This window comes from Manis pentadactyla, chromosome 3 (assembly GCF_030020395.1).
Source record: "Manis pentadactyla isolate mManPen7 chromosome 3, mManPen7.hap1, whole genome shotgun sequence".
In the NCBI taxonomy this organism is placed as follows: domain Eukaryota; kingdom Metazoa; phylum Chordata; class Mammalia; order Pholidota; family Manidae; genus Manis; species Manis pentadactyla.
This window is the reverse complement of record NC_080021.1, coordinates 100,435,295-100,456,244: the sequence shown is the minus strand read 5'-3', so window position 1 is coordinate 100,456,244 and position 20,950 is coordinate 100,435,295. Positions and strand designations below refer to the sequence as shown.

General features: G+C 38.4%; 1 protein-coding gene across 2 annotated transcripts in view; it reads left to right on the top strand.

Annotated features, from left to right (window-relative positions):
* DHTKD1 (dehydrogenase E1 and transketolase domain containing 1) overlaps positions 1–15,725 on the top strand; it is a 72,197-nt gene extending 56,472 nt beyond the window's left edge. The window contains exons 13-17 of one of the 2 annotated variants that reach the window (XM_036908096.2): positions 1,096–1,260; positions 10,077–10,159; positions 10,504–10,673; positions 12,291–12,376; positions 13,202–15,725. In XM_036908096.2, coding sequence (XP_036763991.1) covers positions 1,096–1,260; positions 10,077–10,159; positions 10,504–10,673; positions 12,291–12,376; positions 13,202–13,303 — 606 coding nt within the window. In that variant the 3' untranslated portion in view covers positions 13,304–15,725. Of the gene's footprint in view, positions 1–1,095; positions 1,261–2,191; positions 2,858–10,076; positions 10,160–10,503; positions 10,674–12,290; positions 12,377–13,201 lie in introns of those variants that run through there. The other variant, XM_036908099.2, reaches the window with a different exon arrangement.
* Positions 15,726–20,950: the final 5,225 nt, after the last annotated feature.

The following is a 20,950-nucleotide window of genomic DNA, read 5'->3' as shown; positions in this document are numbered from 1 at the left end:
ACCAACAGTACACAAGGGTTCCAACCTCTTCACATTCTCAGCAACACTTAACATCTTTTGTTAAAACTGTCTGCCTTTTGCCTCCTATACTCCTTTCCTTTTTCTTTTTCTTCTAAAAAGTTATTTTGGCTGTATGATATTTACATTGCTGCCATGTCATTTCATTTCATCTTGTCTTTGGTTACTTAAGGCAACTCTTCAAAGACCTTACAGTTTCTCTGATATGGTGTGGGAGCAACTCACCTTCTTGGAATGACAGTTGAATATAGGCTCCAGTTTGTGGAGGGGGAGGAGAGAGCTCAGTTGCACTGAGGGTTTTTCTTGCTAAATTCTGCCATCACTTCTGAGAGTCAATAACTAGCCCATATGAAGGTCAGCTCCCCTGTCAGGGATGTGTATCTCTTCCAAGGACTTGTGTCTCCTGGCTGCACAGTGCCCTGGAAGAGGCAAGCCTGGCAGCCCTGTCCACCTCCACTAAGCTCTGGAGAGGCTTCAGACTTTAGATTTTACCTTTATTTTTAGCCAGGGGTTTTGTTTCCTTATATGTTTCTCTCCAATTGTAGGGAACCTACGAATTCTCAGGATCTGTCAACTCCTTTTCTCTCCACTGCTTCTGGGCTGAGGAGCCATACCACAGCTTTCTGTTCCACCAGGATCTTCTGAGATTTAATTATTTGATCTCAACTTTCAACCTTGTTAGCTGTTTTTGAGTTTGTCTCTGAAACAAACAAATGAAACCCAGCTATAATTGTATAATTTTATTAGGAGAGTGAGATTCTGATATGCTTCCTCCTGCCATCTCAAGCCCATAGTAATAAGGATTGTAAATTTTAAAAGGTCCCTTCCAGATGCTTCTTGCAGTCAGTGTGCTTAGGAACAATGGTGTGAAAATACAGACTTGGGCAGATGGGGAGAGTCATCAGAACACTCTTCTGGTTAATTCTTCACAGGTCATAAATTTACCTTCTGGTATCTTCTATAACAGAGGGAAATATCTTTTCTCCTCCTCACTGGGAGCCCCATGTTTCTCTTAGGGTAGCGTATGCCATGATGACTGAATTGGGTGATCTGACCATCTGCTCCTTTCTCTCCCAGATGTGTGACAGTGCAGAAGAGGGTGTAGATGGAGACACAGTGAACATGTTCGTAGTACACCCAACTACTCCTGCACAGTATTTCCACTTGCTCAGGAGACAGATGGTCCGTAACTTCAGAAAACCCCTCATTGTTGCTTCTCCGAAGTTGTTACTTAGGTTCCCTGTAAGTAAAAAAAGCTGGCTAGTGAGCCTTTCTCCTGTTGTTATTCTTGTGCTGTATTTTCCTTTATTTTCTGCATCTGATTGTATTTCTAAATTACAGAAACATCTTTTTAGTTTTAGTCAGCCTTGCTGCTTTCTCTTTTTTAATCTTTTATGAATAACTAGCAACATAGGTAGCTCTCAGTTTCATTGTAATGAAGGACAGAAGGGCAACAGATACGATCACACTGGTATCCCAGTCTGAGAAGAAACAATTTTGTAGAAAAGGGTTTAAAGTCCAAATAGTCTAAGCGCACATGTTGATAGTAGCAAGGTGGGAATTTAAAGTATTTTGATGAAAATGAGTGATGTTATTCATTGACTTTAATTTAGTTTTTTTCTGTCAAATGCTTGATCACAGTTAGACTCCTATTTCAAGCAATATAATACTACAGCTTATTGCTACACTGTTTTAAAAGGGTACATTTTCCTTTGGTTTACCTGAACCAAGTATTAAGCACATGGTAAATTTTTTAAATCCTAAACTATGTGAGTTATCAAGTGTTCAAGATAATAAATACTCCTAAGTGTGTATTTAGCCCATCTGCTATCATTTTTTTCAGTTTTATATGAGAGTCTTAGGATTAACATTAAAAAAACAATCGCCTTTTTTGGGATGCTACTGCTGAGCATTTACAGTCATTTTGGATTCGGATCTTCAAGGCTATCTTATGCTTCTCACAAAGGTTTGGGGGTGTAAACTTGGAATCGAGGGGTGCTGAGGAACGCTGTGGGGGATTTGTCTTCATCGGTGATCCCAGAGTGGGAGCCTCCTTTAGTTTTGCACTGTATGCGCCTCACCTAGGGCCTCACCCTGGAGTCAGTACTGAGGAAACGCTTTCTTTCACCTTTGGCAGCAGTTCAAGTTCTTGATTTTGTTCTTTCTTACCCAGCACTCCTGGGGACAACCTTGTACATTCTGAGATGGCTTCGTGAGCCTAGAAGCATCACAGGACATGCATGACAAATTAATGCACTTCCTCGAACAGTCTTTCCAAGGGAGCTCTTTTGACACAGATATTTGGAAACAGCAGTATTGAAGGGGCCAAGTCAAAATGAAAGTTACTGTCATTATCAAGAATCTGGGATCTTCACCCAACTTTTAATGTACCTCAATCATAATGAAGAAGGAGTAGAATGTTATTAAATATAGTGTATGTATGTTAGTAAATACTGAACAAACTATTTGAAATTTTGTTGCGAATTTCTTTTGCTGTTTGAAACTGAGACAAAGAATTCATATTCTGGCTGCAGTTAATATTGCATGCCTCTCCCCAAGTCTAATAAATGACTTATCCAATAAGTAAGGCTTTCCTTGGGAGACAAAAAATATCAACAGCTATCCTGTCAATTTTCACATGAAAAACTGCTCTTATTAAGCAATCAAATCTCTTAATTAAACAGGTAGTAAGTATCTTTATTTAAAAGTGAGTATGACCATTATTGAATTTTGATTTCTTCCTACAAACTGGATTATTGGTATAAGCGATCTAGCAGAATATAAGTCCACCCTTTCTTTCAAAGGCCCATTTGGAGATGAATTGCCATGTGGCAAACATGGCTCAGGGCTATAGGGGGTTTGTCTGTCAGATGGTACCTAAAGCCCATCCCAACTTCTCTCCCAACTCTGAACTCTAGGCCCTTTTGATTCCCACTATGGGAAGTGGGGGCTGACAAAGAGCTCTGGTTTAGAATGCAGAAAGATGCCTCTTTCATATGTTGCTTATAAGAATAGCTGAATAGGAGGAGGAGCCAAGATGGCAGCCAGAGTAGGGCAGCGAAAATCTCCTCCCAAAACCATATATATTTTTGAAAATACAGCCAGTACAACTATTCCTAAAAGATAGACCAGTGGGTACAGTACAACAGCCAGGCTATATCTACATCTGCAAGAACTCAGCACCTCACGAAGGGGGTAAGATACAAGCCACAGCCTGGCAGGACCCGAGCGATTCCCCCACCCCAGCTCCCCGGTGGGGGGAAAGGAGTCAGAGCAGGGAGGGAGTGAAAGCCCAGGACTGCTAAACAACCAGCTCTAGTAACCTGCACTGGGAGCGCAGACACACAGTGCACGGTGTGTTGGACATTAGAGAAACGGAAAAGCAAAATCTGAGTGAGTCCCCGCAATCGGCTTCCCTGGGACAAAAGAAAAGTGAGTGCTTTTTGAAAGTCTTAAAGGGACAGGAACCTCACAGCTAGACAGAATCGTCCTGGCACACTGAGCCCAGCTGCTGGGAATCCAGGGAACTCCAGGTGCCCTAACCCTCTGGGCGGCAATGCAGCTCTGAAGCCCCTCACAGCGATAAGCAGCCCGCCAGTCACTTGCCCAGCCAGTGCATCCCCCGACACAGTGGTACAATGGCCTGAGAGCGGCGGCTGTGGAGTGGCCCAGGAGCAGGTGCATGAGCCAGCGAGAGTGGTGGAGTGGCCCGGGAGCAGTCGCATCCCCAGCAGCTGCCCAGAATCTCCTCCTGGCATGCAGCCACCTGGGCCAGACCCATAGGCCACTGCCAGCACGTAGCTGCCTGGCGCAGGCGGAAGAAACCAGGACAGGGTGTGAATGGGTGCCGCTCTCACAGGAGAGCACACCCAGTGCACCTGCCACTCTCTGCAGGGCTCTGGGCCTTGATGGCGAACCCACCCATGGCAGCTTAGGGGATTAACCCGGAGTCTGCTCCAGGAGTGCAGGTAACTGACACAGGCAGCAGAGAAGGGCAAGGTGACCAGCAAACAGGAAAGGACTTTGTTCTCCCAGCTGACACATGAGCTACCTGCCTACAGCTACCTCTATCACCATGAAAAGGCAGAAGAATTTGGCCCAGTCCTGAGTTACCCAGACAACCCCTGAGAGAGGGCCTCGGGAGATAGATTTAACCAATCTTCCTGAAAAATAATTAAAAATAAAGGTCATAACCATTCTGATGGACCAGCAGAGAAATGTGCAAGAGCTAAAGGAGCAAGTTAGGAGGGAGAATACAGAAATAAAACAATTCTGGAAGGACTTAAGAGCAGACAGGATGAGGTGCAAGAGGTTGTTAATGGAATAGAAATCAGAGAACAGGAATACAGAGAAGCTGAGGCAGAGAGAGAGAAAAGGATCTCCAGGAATGAAAGAATATTAAGAGAACTGTGTGACCAATCCAAACAGAACAATATTCACATTATAGGAGTACCAGAAGAAGAAGAGAGAGAAAAAGGGATAGAAGGTGCCTTTGAAGAAATAATTACTGAAAACTTCCCCAAACTGGGGGAGGAAATAGTCTTTCAGATCATGGAGGCCCAAGGAACTCCCAACACAAGGGACCCAAGGAGGACAACACCAAGACATATGATAATTAAAATGGCAAAGATCAAGGACAAGGACAGAGCTTTAAAGACAGCCAGAGAAACCAAAAGAGGTAACCAACAAAGAAAACTCGTCAGGCTATCATCAGACTTCTCAACAGAAACCTTATAGGCCAGAAGAGAATGGCATGATATATTTAATGCAAGGAAAGAGAAGGGCCTTGAACCAAGAATACTGTATCCAGCACGATTATCATTTAAATATGGAGGAGAGATTAAACAATTCCCATACAAGCAAAAGTTGAGGGGATTTGCCTCCCACAAACCACCTCTACAGGATATTTTAAAAGGACTGCTCTAGATGGAAGCACTCCTAAGGCTAAATAGATGTCACCAGAGAAAATAAAATCACACCAAAGAAAGCAGACCAACCAAATACTAACTAAAGGCAAAAAGTAAAATCAACTACTCACAAAAGCAGTCAAAGGAAACACAAAATAGTACAGAATAGAAAATCTAACATATAAGAATGGAGGAGGAGGAGGAGGAATAAGAAGGGAGAGAAATAAAGAATAATCACACTGTGTTTATAATAGCTTAATAAGAGAGTTAAGTTAGATGGCTAGATAGTAAAGAAGCTACCCTTGAACCTTTGGTAACCATGAATCTAAAGCCTGCAATGGCAATAAGTACATATCTTTCAATAATCACCCTAAATATAAATGGACTGAATGCACCAATCAAAAGACACAGAGTAACAGAATCGATAAAAAAGCAAGATCCATCTGTATGCTGTTTAGAAGAGACTCACCTCAAACCCAAAGACATACATAGACTAAAAGTCAAGGGATGGAAAAAGATATTTCATGCAAACAATAGGGAGAAAAAAGCAGGTATTGCAATACTAGTATCAGACAAAATAGACTTCAAAACAAAGAATGTAACATGAGATAAAGAAGGACATTACATAATGATAAAGGGGTCAGTCTAACCAGAGGATATAACCATTATAAATATATATATGCACCCAATACAGGAGCACCAACATATGTGAAACAAATACTAACAGAATTAAAGGAGGAAATAGAAGGCAATGCATTTGGTATAAGACACTTCAACACACCACTCACTACAAAGGACAGATCCACTGGGCAGAAAATAAGTAAGGACACAGAGGCCCTGAACAACACACTAGGGCAGATGGACCTAACAGACATCTACAGAACTCTACACCCAAAAGCAGCAGGATACACATTCCTCTCAAGTGCACATGGAACATTTTCCAGAACAGACCACATACTAGGCCACAGAAAGAGCCTCAGTAAACTCAAAAAGATTGTATTCTACCAACCAACTTCTCAGACTACAAAGGTATAAAACTAGAAATAAATTGTACAAAGAAAACAAAAAGGCTCACAAACACATGGAGGCTTAACAACATGCTTCTAAATAATGGATCAATGTCCAAATTAAAACAGAGATCAAGCAATACATGGACACAAATGACAACAACACCACAAAGCCCCAACTTCTGTGGGATGCAGTGAAGGCAGTTCTAAGAGAATGTATATAGCAATCCAGGCCTTTTTAAAGAAGGAAGAACAATCCCAAATGAATAGTCTAAAGTCACAATTATTGAAACTGGAGAAAGAAGACCAAATGAGGCCCAAGTTCAGCAGAAGGAGGGACATAATAAAGATCAGAGAAGAAATAAATAAAATTGAGAAGAATAAAACAATAGAAAAAAATCAATGAAACCATGAGCTGGTTCTTTGAAAAAATACACAAAATAGACAAGCCCCTAGCCAGACTTATTAATAGAAAAAGAGAATCTACACACATCAACAGAATCATAAATGAGAAAGGAAAATTATGATGGAGCCCACAGAAATACAAAAAATTATTAGACAATACTATGAAAATCTTTATGCCAACAAGCTACAAAACCTAGAAGAAATGGACAACTTCCTAGAAAAATACAACCTTCCAAGACTGACCAAGGAAGAAACAGAAAATCTAAACAGACCAATTACCAACAAAGAAATTGAATCAGTAATCAAAAAACTTTCCAAGAACAAAACACCTGGATCAGATGGATTCACCACTGAATTTTATCAGACATACAGAGAAGACATAATACCATTCTCCTTAAAGTTTTCCAAAAAATAGAAGAGGAGGGAATACTTCCAGACTCATTCTATGAAGGCAGCATCACTCTAATAACAAAACCAGGCAAGGACCCCACAAAAAAAGAAAATTACAGACCAATATCCCTGATGAACATAGATGCAAAAATACTCAACAAAATATTAGCAAACTGAATTAAAAAATTCATGAAGAGGATCATACACCACAACCAAGTGAGATTCATCTCAGGGATGCAAGGATGGTGCAACATTCAAAAATCCATCAACACCATCCACCACATCAACAAATGGAAGGACAAAAACCACATGATCATCTCCATAGATGCTGAAAAAGCATTTGACAAAATTCAACATCCATTCATGATAAAAGCTCAATAAAATGGGTATACAAGGCAAGTACCTCAACACAATAAAGGCCATATACGACAAACCCACAGCTAACATCATACTTACCAGCAAGAAGCTGAAAGCTTTTCCTCTAAGATCGTGAACAAGACACAGATGCCCACTCTCCCCACTGTTATTCAACATAGTACTGTAGGTCCTAGCCACAGCAATCAGACAAAACAAAGAAATACAAGGCATTCAGATTGGTAAAGAAGAAGTCAAACTGTCACTATTTGCAGATAACATCATATTGTACATAAAAAACCCTAAAGATTCCATTCCAAAACTAGTAGAACTAATATCTGAATTCAGCAAAGTTGCAGGATACAAAATTAAGACACAGAAATCTGTGGCTTTCCTATACACTAACGATGAACTAACAGAAAGAGAAATCAGGAAAACAATTCAATTCACAATAGCATCAAAAAGAATTAAATACCTAGGAATAATCCTAACCTAGGAAGTGAAAGACCTATACCCTGAAAACTACAAGACACTCTTAAGAGAAATTAAAGAGGACACTAACAAATGGAAACTCATCCAATGCTCTTGGCTAGGAAGAATTAACATCATCATAATGGCCATCCTGCCTAAAGCAATGTACAGATTCAATGCAATGCCTATCAAAATACCAACAACATTCTTCAATGAACTGGAACAAGTAGTTTTAAAATTCATATGGAATCACCAAAGACCCCAGATACCCAAAAGCAACCTGAGAAGGAAGAATAAAGTAGGGGGCATCTTGCTTCCCAACTTCAAGCTCTACTACAAAGCCACAGTAATCAAGACAATTTGGTACTGGCACAAGAACAGACCCACAGACCAGTGGAACAGAATAGAGACTCCAGATATTAATACAAACACATACGGTCAGTTAATATATGATAAAGGAGCAATGGACATACAATGGGGGAAATGACAGCCTCTTCAACAGTTGGTGTTGGCAAAACTGGACAGCTACATGCAAGAGAATGAAACTGTCTAACCCCGTACACAAAAGTAAATTCAAAATGGATCAAAGACCTGAATGTAAGTCATGAAACCATAAAACTCTTAAAAAAAAATAAGCAAAAATCTCTTGGACATAAACATGAGCAGCTTCATCATGAGCATATCTCCCTAGGCAAGGGAAACAAAAGCAAAAATGAATCAAGCTGAAAAGCTTCTGTACAGCAAAGGACACCATCAATAGAAGAAAAAGGCATCCTACAGTATGGGAGAATATGTTCATAAATGACAGATCTGATAAAGGGTTGACATCCAAAATATATAAAGAACTTTCACACCTCAACAAACAGAAAGCAAACAATCCAATTAAAAAAATGGGCAGAGGAGCTGAACAGACAGTTCTCCAAAGAAGAAATTCAGATGGCCAACAGACACATGAAAAGATGCTCCACATCGCTAGTCATCAGAGAAATGCAAATTAAAACCACAAGGAGATATCACCTCACACCAGTAAGGATGGCCACCATCTAAAAGACAAACAACAACAAATGTTGGCGAGGTTGTGGAGAAAGGGGAACCCTCCTACACTGCTGGTGGGAATGTAAACTAGTTCAACCATTGTGGAAAGCAGTATGGAGGTTCCTCAAAAAGCTCAAAATAGAAACACCATTTGACCCAGGAATTCCACTTCTAGGAATTTACCCTAAGAATGCAGCAGCCCAGTTTGAAAAGGCAGATGCACCCCTATGTTTATCGCAGCACTATTTACAATAGCCAAGAAATGCAAGCAACCTAAGTGTCCATCAGTAGATGAATGGATAAAGAAGATGTGGTACATATACACAATGTAATATTATTCAGCTATAAGAAGAAAACAAATCCTACCATTTGCAACAACATGGATGGAACTAGAGGGTATTATGCTCAGTGAAATAAGCCAGGTGGAGAAAGACAAATACCAAATGTTTTCACTCATATGTGGTGTATAAGAACAAAGAAAACCTGAAGGAACAAAACAGCAGCAGAATCACAGAACCCAAGAATGGACTAACAGTTACCAAAGGGAAAGGGACTGGGGAGGATGGGTGGGAAGGGAGGGATAAGGTGGGGGGAAAAAAGAAAGGGGGCATTACGATTAGCATGTATAATGAGGGGGGAGGCACGGGGAGGGCTGTGCAACACAGAGAAGACAAGTAGTGATTCTACAACATCTTACTCTGCTGATGGACAGTGACTATAATGGGGTTTGTGGGGGGGACTTGGTGATGGGGGGAGTCTAGTAAACATAATGTTCCTCATGTAATTGTAGATTAATGATAGAAAAAGAAAGAATAGCTGAATAGTTAATATTAATTTTTCAGGTTGTATCACAATATCCCAACATCAAGGTGGCTGCCCCTCAGTAGCCTAGTCAACATGCCATATTCCCATTTGGAACTGGACCATAGGAACACTAACTAGATGATAGTGTAAGAGATAAATCCCCAACTTGACTTCATCAGTTTTCTAAGTTCTTTGCAACTATTATTTAAATTGAACTCATTAATGAACTTTATTTTCACAACAGAAATATCCATGCATTTTTCCTACTTATTTTGACTGATTAGGTTTCACTTATAAATTACAGTCAGAATTCTAAAGACCAAAATCATTGCCCTACTAACTTAGCTATTTTGGTTCACAATATAGATTCTATAAAACATTTCTGATTCCAAAAAAATTAAAGCACAATAAAGTTGTGTGATCAAACTGAAGTTTTGATTCTAAAATTTTGTCATGGCACCAGACAAAAGGCAATCTTATATAAGCTCAGAAAAGTAACTTTATTCTGAAGTATACAGAACTGAAATTTTCGGGAAAAATACTGTATTTTTTAGTACATATGTTTCCTTACAGTCTTACACAAGAATTGATTATATTTCTTGGTAAAGATCCTTTATAAGTAAAAGTATCTTCAGCTCCTTTCTATTGGTTGATAGATTTGTGGCTTTCCCCCCCCACTCTTTAGGCAGCTGTGTCAACTCTTCAAGAAATGGCACCAGGAACAACATTCAAAACAGTCATTGGTGATTCAGCTGTGGATCCAAAACAGTAATTTGATGTGTATCTCTATTTTCATACTCTGTAGTAGAATTTTAATTAGTGGGAAAACTGGTTCATGTTAAGGAACCCAGAGTTACCTAAAGCTATTTTATACTGATCTAAGTCCTTTCAGTCAGTGGGTTAGGTGTTCAAGGAAGCATGGAAGGGTGAACTTTGGGGCATATGTTGCTAAAGAAGGCTTGGCAGGATGTAGTATATGACTGAACCCAAGTAGAGACCCCCACCACTGCAGTGGTGAAGCATTTAAATCTACATGGCCTCCCTTCTCTTCTGACACAGTTCTTACTTTAAGATATTTCTCTCCTACCTCATGGTCCCTTCTCTCCCAACAGTGTTAAGAGTTTAGTGTTCTGCTCTGGCAAACATTTCTATGCCCTGCTAAAGCAAAGAGAATCTTTGGAAGCTAAGAAGCATGACTTTGCCATCATCCGAATAGAGGAACTCTGCCCTTTCCCACTGGATTCCTTACAACAAGAGATGAGCAAGTACAAACACATTAAAGGTAAGGGGATGTTCTGTTTGGGTTCTCTGGTTTTCAGATACTGAAACCTATTCACATGATCTCAGATGAAGAGGGTATGGGGCAGTGACTGTTACTTGGGAGCTGAATCTCGTGGAGTCTGGAGAAGGAAACAGTACCGCTAGAGCCAGCATCTCCAAGCCTGTTTTGATGTCCCTTTCAGTCTCTCCTCTCATTAAGACGTCTCATTTCTTGGGAGATTGGAGGTAGTCAAGGTTGTACTTCATTTATGATAAATCCAGTAAAACTGTAAAAGACAAGCTTTTTCAACAAAGGGGGCTGGAATATTTAGATGTCTACCTATGCCTTATACAGAAATTAACTAAAAATTGGTTATAGACCTAAATATAAATGTAAAGCTATGAAGCTTCTGGAAAAAAACAGGAGAAACCCTTTGTGACCCTGGGTTAGGCAAAACGTTCTTAGAAAACCAAAAGCACGTTTCCTGATAGCATAATTGGACCTTATCAAAATAAAAAACTTGTGCTTCATGAAGCACACTGCAACGAAAATAAGAAGACAAACCACAGAATAGGAGAGGATTTTTCGCAAATAGGTATTTGACCAAGGACTAGCCAGAATGTTTAAAGAACTCTGAAAACTCAAAAGTAAGAAAATAATCCAGTTTTTAAAAGTGTGCAAAAGTCATGAGCAGCCACTTAGCAAAGAACATGATGGCAAATAACCATATGAGAAGATGCTCAACATGAGAAGTGATAAGGGAAATGCAAATTAAGCCAAGAAGTGATAAGGCTACACACCTATTGGAATGGCTGAAATTAAAATACCAGATTGGCAATATCAAGTGCTGATGAGGAAGCAGAACCCCCATTCACTGCAGGTGAGAATGGGTACAGGCATTCTGGAAAACAGCTTGTCAGTTTCTTACAAGATTACCTGTGGAGTTACTGTGTGACCCAACAGTCCCACTCTGAGGAATTTACCAAGTTAAGTAAAAACATGTTCACAGAAAAATATGTACATGAATGTTTATGGCAGCTTCATTCAGAATTATTCCAAACTGGAAACAACCAAAATGTCCTTCAACAGGTAAATGAATAAACAGTCTGTGGTACAGCCTTACCTCATTGTACAACTCAACAATAAATGAGAGTGAACTGTTGCTACAGGCAAAACCACACATGCATTTTGCTAGTTCAAGGAAGCCAGACCCAAAAGGCAATCACTGTATGATTCCAGCTATCTTACATTCTGGAAAAGACAAAACTATAGGAAGAGAGAAAAGATTAGTGGTTGCCAGAGGTTGGGCTTGGGGAAGGGAGTTGACTTCAAAGGGTCAGGATGAGGGAATTTGGGGGAGTTGATAGAATTGTTCTGTATCAGGACTGTGGTAGTGGATATGTGACTATGCAATTGTCAAGCAAAAAAAAAAAACACCACCGTGCCACATAGGAAAGGCATATATTTACTTTAGGAAATACATACATACATGTATGTGTATATGTGTATGTAATCTATCTATGTGTATGTGTATATATATATATATATATATATATATATATATATATGGTATGCATTCATGTGTGTGTGTTGTGTATGTTCACTTGGGGTGCTGAAATGAACTTTCTTCTTTTATAGATTTTATTTGGAGTCAGGAGGAGCCTCAGAACATGGGTCCATGGTGTTTTGTTTCTCCAAGGTTTGAAAAGCAACTGGCCTGCAAGGTAATTGCCTATTCTGTCTTGTAGTGTTTTGTGTATGAGTGTTGTTTCTCCTGGAGTGCCAATGAATAGGTTGATCTGCTATTTGTCAGTTCCATTCTTTTAAAGACAGACTAAAATATAAAATCTAGTTTTAGGCTATCTTTCAGAATGAAGTGTTGTCCGTCAAGCTATATATGTATATATACTAGTATCATCAGGAAAAAACAGTAATTATACTTAAAAAACAGTAATAGTCCTTACCTGTCAGTTACCTTTCCCACTATTCTGCCCAGGATTCCTGTCTTAAAGGTCAATAGCCAAGCCCTGGGGGAGCAGGGTGATGAACAGGTTTATTTTACAATATGGAAGTAGACACACACAGTAACCCTTGTTCTAGGCCTGTCCACACAGCTTTTATCCATCAAGGGCCAAATTCTTTGTGATTATGCTGTAGGAAGGGAAAAGAATGAGAAGAGCAAATGTACTTCTGTTTATCTATTCTGCCTAGATTAGGACCCCGTTTTCTCATTTGATACTGGTTTTTGCTAGGCCTAAATCATTTTTACATGCAAACAGCTCTCATTCAGAAAACTCTACAGCCAAAACCAACTAATAGTTGGAGAAGAATAGAACAAATTCAAGAATTTCTCACCTTATCATGTCTGGAATATAGTTTTTAGTTGAGACATGTATCTCCCTCTAATTTAGTCTATATAACTCATTTTTTCCCCCAAAGCGTGATTTATGATTAAACAAACTAAGAGAAATACAGGTTCTTCCTTGGGAGAACTAAGCAGATCCCTGATCATGTCTCTGCCATTTTCTTTCTTTTCACTCTAATGACAGCTCCGGCTTGTGAGCCGACCCCCTTTGCCAGTACCTGCTGTAGGAATCGGCACCATTCACCTGCAGCAGCATGAGGATGTCCTCACCAACACCTTTGCTTGATGATACTCCTTGAAGAAATACTATTCCCTTTTAAGAAAACTACCATAGAAAGGAACACCTGCCTTTCTCTCCTTTCTCCTTCCTGCATTATATAACCTGAGAAGCCTGTAATCCTCTAAATGTTGGGATTGATGAAGACAGTTTAATATGGAATACATGGAATAGCCAAGGGAATCATTTATCAATACAGGAATCGACAAGTCCCTTTTACTTTTGAAAGTAAAATAGTGTTACATTTTTGTTTAGATCTGAGTTGTAGAACTAGGTCATTATCCAGATTTTTTTTAAGTCTCCACTCTTTCTCTTTAACTGTTTATGCCCAGGAAAAGTTCTTTAGCTTGAATTTACAGCTATGTATAGATTACTTCAACATTACTGCTCAGTCTGTTTGATGTATGTCACTTTCATTAATTTTCTTTTTCTTTATTCAAAGTCCTGTGACTACCAATATTTGCCTTTTATAATCTCTGGTGCTGCTTTCCAGCCACTGTGAAAAATGTTTCACTAAACACCATAGCAAAACTATATTATTCCTTATTTGTATTTTTCAGGATATTTTACTTAATTTCCTTAAATATTAGGTCCTATGAAATGCAAATCTCTTGGTGTATGATCTTTTAGCATGGTATTAAGAAATTTTAGTTAAAATGAAATTGATATGTGGTCTACTTAGACACAGTATCTTTTTTTCCCTTAATTGCTCTTGCAGTGATATAGTAATGTTTTTACTTGACTTTGGTTATCTGGAGAAATTTGGGAGATTTCAGCCCATGGTTAATTGGTCTTACTTCTAAAAGTCCCCACTGAAGTATGATGTCTATTTGTGGTGTTTAAGGAGCACTTTAACTTTGACAGAGGGAACTTCCCAGTGTCAGGTCCTGGGGAGTTGCAGAGATCACCAGCCCACTCTCCTTTTCTGAAATTAAACTTAGTACTGGAAGCATAACTGAACAGCAGCAAACTGGGTGGCTTTACATGGCTTGGTGCTGCAGGGGCTCTGCTATCTACCATTTGTGTGCCATGACACTGCTTTTCTCAGAAATGACAGGGGAAGCACTGGGGCCCTGGAAAGCCCTTTCCACTTATGCTGGCAACTGGTGATGTCTTTCAGAATCAATGTATAGGCTGTTACGGCCACAGCAGTAGATGCATGAGTCACATCTTCCTTGCATGTGTTAGTGTATTGATTTAACATTTCTATAATATTCACACCCCTATAACACCTTAACACCTCCTTCCTGTGTCAAACCTCATAAATCATGTAATTTAAAGGTGCCACTTGCATAAATCAGTAAAATTTCATGAGACTGGTTATTAATGTTGTGTATTGAACTAGGGAAAAAAACTGTCTTTTTTTCAGATTTTTGGTTTCTTGAATTAAAAATTTTCTTAAGTCTAAGCACAAAATGATGTGGGAAAACTAGATATTTCAGTTAAGTTTAGATCCCTCTAAATTTCTAACTCTACACCTTACAAGTCACTTTCTGGTTTCGTGTTACAGCTTCTCCAATTTGAGCCATGAAATGTGTCTTCTGTATCTTAACCTTCTTACTCTCTATCACTCCTGAAACATGGGTCAGCATTTTGAATTACCTTGCAGGAAAGGAGCATTTAAATGACCCTTTCCAAATCAAGTACTCCCATAATAAAGTATGGGATAAAATATCACAATAAAATAAAAATACTTTGCTTTATTGAAGCAAACTTTAGAAATTTGGTAATGTGCTATTTGTATCCTGTTTATATCTATCTATGCTACTTTCACATTCAATACAGAGTAGAGTTCAAATTGGGTACTCAGTGAATAGAAATATTACAAATCATGCAAAAAATTCTATTTTGTCTAAAATGACACATTCTTAGTAGAAAAACACAATCTTCCTCAAAGGACCATTTTGCTCAGTTTTCCTGTGTTTTTCTATATACCTACTATAAAGAGAAATATTCCAAAGCGTAACCTTTTTTAGCCGGACTATATTACCTTTAGTTTTAATTTTTAAGAATTCTTTGACTGACAATAGAAACAGTGTCCCTTTCACAAAACTGAGGAAAATTCAGTTTAAAGAAGTTAGGGGTTACGCAGGAAGGAAGTCGTAGGTTAAGGATCAAGATTTTTGAGGTGTCAAGGTTCTAAAAGCTTAACCTAATCTCTCTTGGATCTACGGATATTTGGTTTTCATCTTCAGCTTTGAATAAGTTTTAGACTAAAACCATTTTGGGGTAATTTAGACAAAATATTTAAATCTTCAATATTTATAACACTATTAGACAAATAACTCCTAAATTACTGTATGGAGGTAGTAATTCATTGTCGTTTGTATTTAAATCTGATAAAGCACAATCTAAAGCAGACTGTTATGTCCCCACTGCCAATTGCAAAACTAGTTCATTTTAGAAAACTTGTAATAAAAGTATAATTTAATGTTGCTTCCCTGTGTCTTCTCTGATTCATATGGAGAACCAGCTATAAATAAGAAATACAAATAAGAAATGACGCTATTAGAGTAGAATATATTTATTTAGTCAATAATTTATTGGACACCTATTACATATATTGTTCTGGACATTAGAAATACGTAGGAGGAAAAAGATAGAATGGTTTGCTGTCTGTCCTCAATGGACTTGCAGTCTATTTGAGAAGAAAAAGCATTTACATGTAGATTCATGTTCTTGTTGAATATGCTAAAACAATGTCAGATGTCAAGGGAGAATGATATTCCTGATAGATGTAGATGAGGTGGCTTAAAGTACTGAGTAGCGCATAGTAGCAGAAAGACTGAAAAATGCTGGAAGAATAATTTTAGAAGTTGGCTAGAATGTCAAAGCTCATTCGAGGCTCTAACTTGAAACCTGGAGCTCTCCCAGAAATAAACAGTGAAGAGAAGGTATTTCCCCTTCTTCTTCCAATTAGATTTTCAGTTTAGTGCATCTTTATTAAAAGGATGTTATATTCATGAAATTAGCTCACAATCTAGGGCCAAAACTGTATTTAACTCAACCATTTTCAAGATACTACAGATGATTCAAAAATTAGATAAGACTCTCCCTGTCATCTAGAAGTTTATTGTGGTAGGGGAGATTAGACAAGTATGAAAATGACTAATACAAAAGTAGAATGAGGTAAAAATGAAGTCATGGGTTGTGAGATTATGACTCTGGCAGACTGTGGTCTCCAAAAGTGACCAGGGCAATATTTTGTGACCCACATGCTCTTCCAGAACTTTGCCAAACCCCCACCTAGAACCTATTTCCTTTCCCTTTTGAAATTCAGCCAGCCTTTGTGGCTGCATCTATAAATATAATTTACTGAAAGTGATGCTGGCTCATTTCCAAGAACATGCCTTGGCACTTAGCTGGCATATTGTGAGGAAGCCCAGGCCACATGAGAAGTCCATGAGTGCATCTGAGCTGACAGCATCAGCTGAGGTGTGAGCCAACCTCCAGCATCAAATGCTACAATTGTGAGAGAGCCTTCTGATAAGTCAAGTCCACAGCCTTGAAACTGTCCCAGATGACCTCAGGTGGAGCAGAGACCATTGCAAGCCTCGCCTAAATCACCATGTATGTATGTATATGTATATGTATATGTATATGTATATTATGTATTCCAAGATGAGCAAAGCCTGGAAGTAGTTAAAGTGGACAGGACAGATTTTTTTTTTACTTTATTTTTATTTTTATTTATTTATTTATTTATTTATTTTGGTATCATTAATCTACAATTCCATGAAGAACATTATGTTTATTAGGCTCCCCCCTTCATCAAGTTCCCTCCACATACCCCTTCACAGTCACTGTCCATCAGCGTGGTAAGATGCTGTAGAATCACTACTTGTCTTCTCTGTGTTGCATGGCCCGCCCTGTGTGCGCCCCCCAACACTATACATGCTAATAAAGCAGTCCACTTTACTTTTAATCTGTGTGTCTTTATATTTAAAGTGTGTTTCTTGTAGACTACATATAGGTGGCTCTTGTTTTTGATCTACTCTGATAATCACTGTCTTTTCATTGGTATATTAGATCATTGTTTAGTGATTATTGATATAACTGGATTAATATCTACCATATTTGTTACATTTGTTGCCTTTGTTCTTTGTTCCTATTTTTTGTCTTCCACTCTTTTTCTGCCTTTTGTAGTTTTTATTTATTTATTTATTTATTTATTTTTGAGAGGGCATCTCTCATATTTATTGATCAAATGGTTGTTAACAACAATAAAATTCTGTACAGGGGACTCAATGCACAATCATTAATCAACCCCAAGCCTAATTCTCAAGTCTCCAATCTTCTGAAGCATAACGAACAAGTTCTTACATGGTGAACAAGTTCTTACATAGTGAATAAGTTCTTACATGGTGAACAGTGCAAGGGCAGTCATATCACAGAAACTTTCGGTTTTGATCACGCATCATGAACTATAAACAATCAAGTCAGATACGATTATTCATTTGATTTTTATACTTGATTTATATGTGGATCCCACATTTCTCCCTTATTTTTTTTTTAATAAAATGCTGAAGTGGTAGTTAGATGTAAGATAAAGGTAGAAAACATAATTTAGTGCTGTAAGAGGGCAAATGCAGATGATCAGGTGTGTGCCTATAGACTAAGTATTAATCCAAGCTAGACAAGGGTGACAAAACATCCACGGATGCAGAAGATTTCTCTCAAAACAGGGGGGGTGAGGTTCCCAGTATTTGGCTTCGGTATCTTTAAAGGAAGTGGTGGTACTTGTATCAGCTGTCTAGGTGAGGTTTTTGTATCATATATGGCCTTTATTATGTTGAGATATTTGCCCTCTATACCCATTTTGCTGAGAGCTTTTATCATGAATGGATTTTTAATTTTGTCAAATGTTTTTTCAGCATCTATGGAGATGATCATGTGGTTTTTGTCCTTGTTTTTGTTTATGTGGTGGATGGTGTTGATGGATTTTCGAATGTTGTACCATCCTTGCATCCCTGGGATGAATCCCACTTGGTCATGGTGTATGATCCTTTTGATGTATTTTTGAATTCAGTTTGCTAATATTTTGTTGAGTATTTTTGCATCTACGTTCATCAGGGATATTGGTCTGTAGTTTTCTTTTTTGGTGGTGTCTTTGCCTGGTTTTGGTATTAGGGTGATGTTGGCTTCATAGAATGAGTTTGGGAGTATTCCCTCCTCTTGTATTTTTTGGAAAACTTTAAGGAAAATGGGTATTATGTCTTCTCTGTATGTCTGATAAAATTCTGAGGTAAATCCATCTGGCCTGGGAGTTTTGCTCGTTGGTAGTTTTTTTATTACCACTTCAATTTCATTTCTCGTAATTGGTCTGTTTAGATTTTCTGTTTCTTTCTGGATCAGTCTTGGAAGGTTGTATTTTTCTTGGAAGTTGTCCATTTCTCCTAGGTTTTCCAGTTTTTTAGCACATAGGTTTTCATAGTATTCTCTAATAATTCTTTGTATTTCTGTGGGGTCCTTCATGATTTTTCCTTTCTCGTTTCTTATTCTGTTGATGTGTGTTGATTCTCTTTTTCTCTTAATAAATCTGGCTAGAGGCTTATCTATTTTGTTTATTTTCTCGAAGAACCACCTCTTGGTTTCATTGAATTTTTCTATTGTTTTATTCTTCTCAATTTTATTTATTTCTTCTCTGATCTTTATTATGTCCCTCCTTCTGCTGACCTTTGGCCTCATTTATTCTTCTTTTTCCAATTTCTGTAATTGTGACATTAGACTATTTATTTGGGATTGTTCTTCCTTCTTTAAATGTGCTTGGATTGCTATATTCTTTCCTCTAAGACTGCTTTCGCTGATCCTACACAGAAGTTGGGGCTTTGTGCTGTTGTTGTCACTTGTTTCCATATATTGCTGGATCTCCATTTTAATTTGATCGTTGATCAATTGATTATTTAGGAGCATGTTGTTAAGCATCCATGTGTTTGTGAGCCTCTTTGCTTTCTTTGTACAATTTATTTCTAGTTTCATACGTTTGTTGTCTGAAAAGTTGGTTGGTAGGATTTCAATCTTTTGGAATTTACTGAGGCTCTTTTTGTGGCCTAGTATGTGGTCTATTCTGGAGAATGTTCCATGTGCACTTGAGAAGAATGTGTATCCTGTTGCTTTTGGATGTAGAATTCTATAGATGTCTATTAGGTCCATGTGTTCTAGTGTGTTCAGTACCTCTGTGTCCTTACTTATTTTCTGTCTGGTGGATCTGTCCTTTGGAGTGAGTGGTGTGTTGAAGTCTCCCAAAATGAATGCATTGCCTTCTATTTTCTCCTTTAATTCTGTTAGCATTTGTTTCACATATGTTGATGCTCCTGTATTGTGTGCATATATATTTATAATGGTTATATCCTCTTGTTGGACTGACCCCCTTATCATTATGTAATGTCCTTCTTTATCTCTTGTTACTTTCTTTGTTTTGAAGTCTATTTTGTCTGATACTATTACCACAACACCTGCTTTTTTCTCCCTGTTGTTTGCATGAAATATATTTTTCTATCCCTTGACTTTTAATCTGTGCATGTCTTTGAGTTTGAGGTTGGTCTCTAGTAAGCAGCATATAGATGGGTCTTGCTTTTTTATCCATTCTATTACTCTGTGTCTTTTGATTGGTGCATTCAGTCCATTTACATTTAGGGTGATTATTGAAAGGTATGTACTTACTGCCATTGCAGGCTTTAAGTTTGTGGTTACCAAAGGTTCAAGGTTAGCTTCTTTATTATCTTACTGTCTAACTTTACTCACTTATTGAGCTGTTATAAACACTGTCTGATGATTCCTTATTTTTCTCCCTTCTTATTGCTCCTCCTCCATTCTTCATATGTTGGGTGTTTTGTCCTGTGCTCTTTTTAGGAATACTCCCATCTAGAGCAGTCCCTCTAAAGTACTCTGTAGAGATGGTTTGTGGGAGGCAAATTCTGTCATCTTTTGCTTGTCTGGGAATTGTTTAATCCCTCCTTCATATTTAAATGATAATCGTGCTGGATACATCCTTGGTTCAAGGCCCTTCTCTTTCATTGCATTAAATATATCATGCCATTCTCTTCTGGCCTGTAAGGTTTCTGTTGAGAGATCTGATGATAACATAATGGGTTTTCCTTTGTAGGTGACCTTTTTTCTCTGTCTGGCTGCCTTTAGTACTCTGTCCTTGTCCTTGATCCTTGCCATTTTAATTATTTTGTGTCTTATTGTTGTCCTCTTTGGGTCCCTTCTGTTGGGAGTTCTGTGTGCTTCCGTGGTCTGAGTAACTATTTCCTCCCCCAGTTTGCAGAAGTTTTCAGCAATTATTCCTTCAAAGACACTTTCTATCCCTTTCCCTCTCTCTTCTTCTTCTGGTACCCCTATAATGTGGATATTGTTCCTTTTAGATTGGTCACACAGTTCTCTTAATATTTTTCACTTCTGGAGATCCTTTTATCTCTCTATGCATCAGCTTCTATGCATTCATGCTTTGGTTTCTCTTCCATTAATGGCCTCTTGCATCCCGTCCATTCTGCTTTTAAGTCCTTCCAGAGATTGTTTTATTTCTGAGTCTGTTTTATTTTGGACTGGGCTAAATTTTTCTGCCTTTTCATGGTGATAGCACTGGCTATAGGCAGGTTGTGGGTATGTCAGCTGGGAGATGAAAGTCCTTTCCTGCTTGCTGGATGCCTTGCC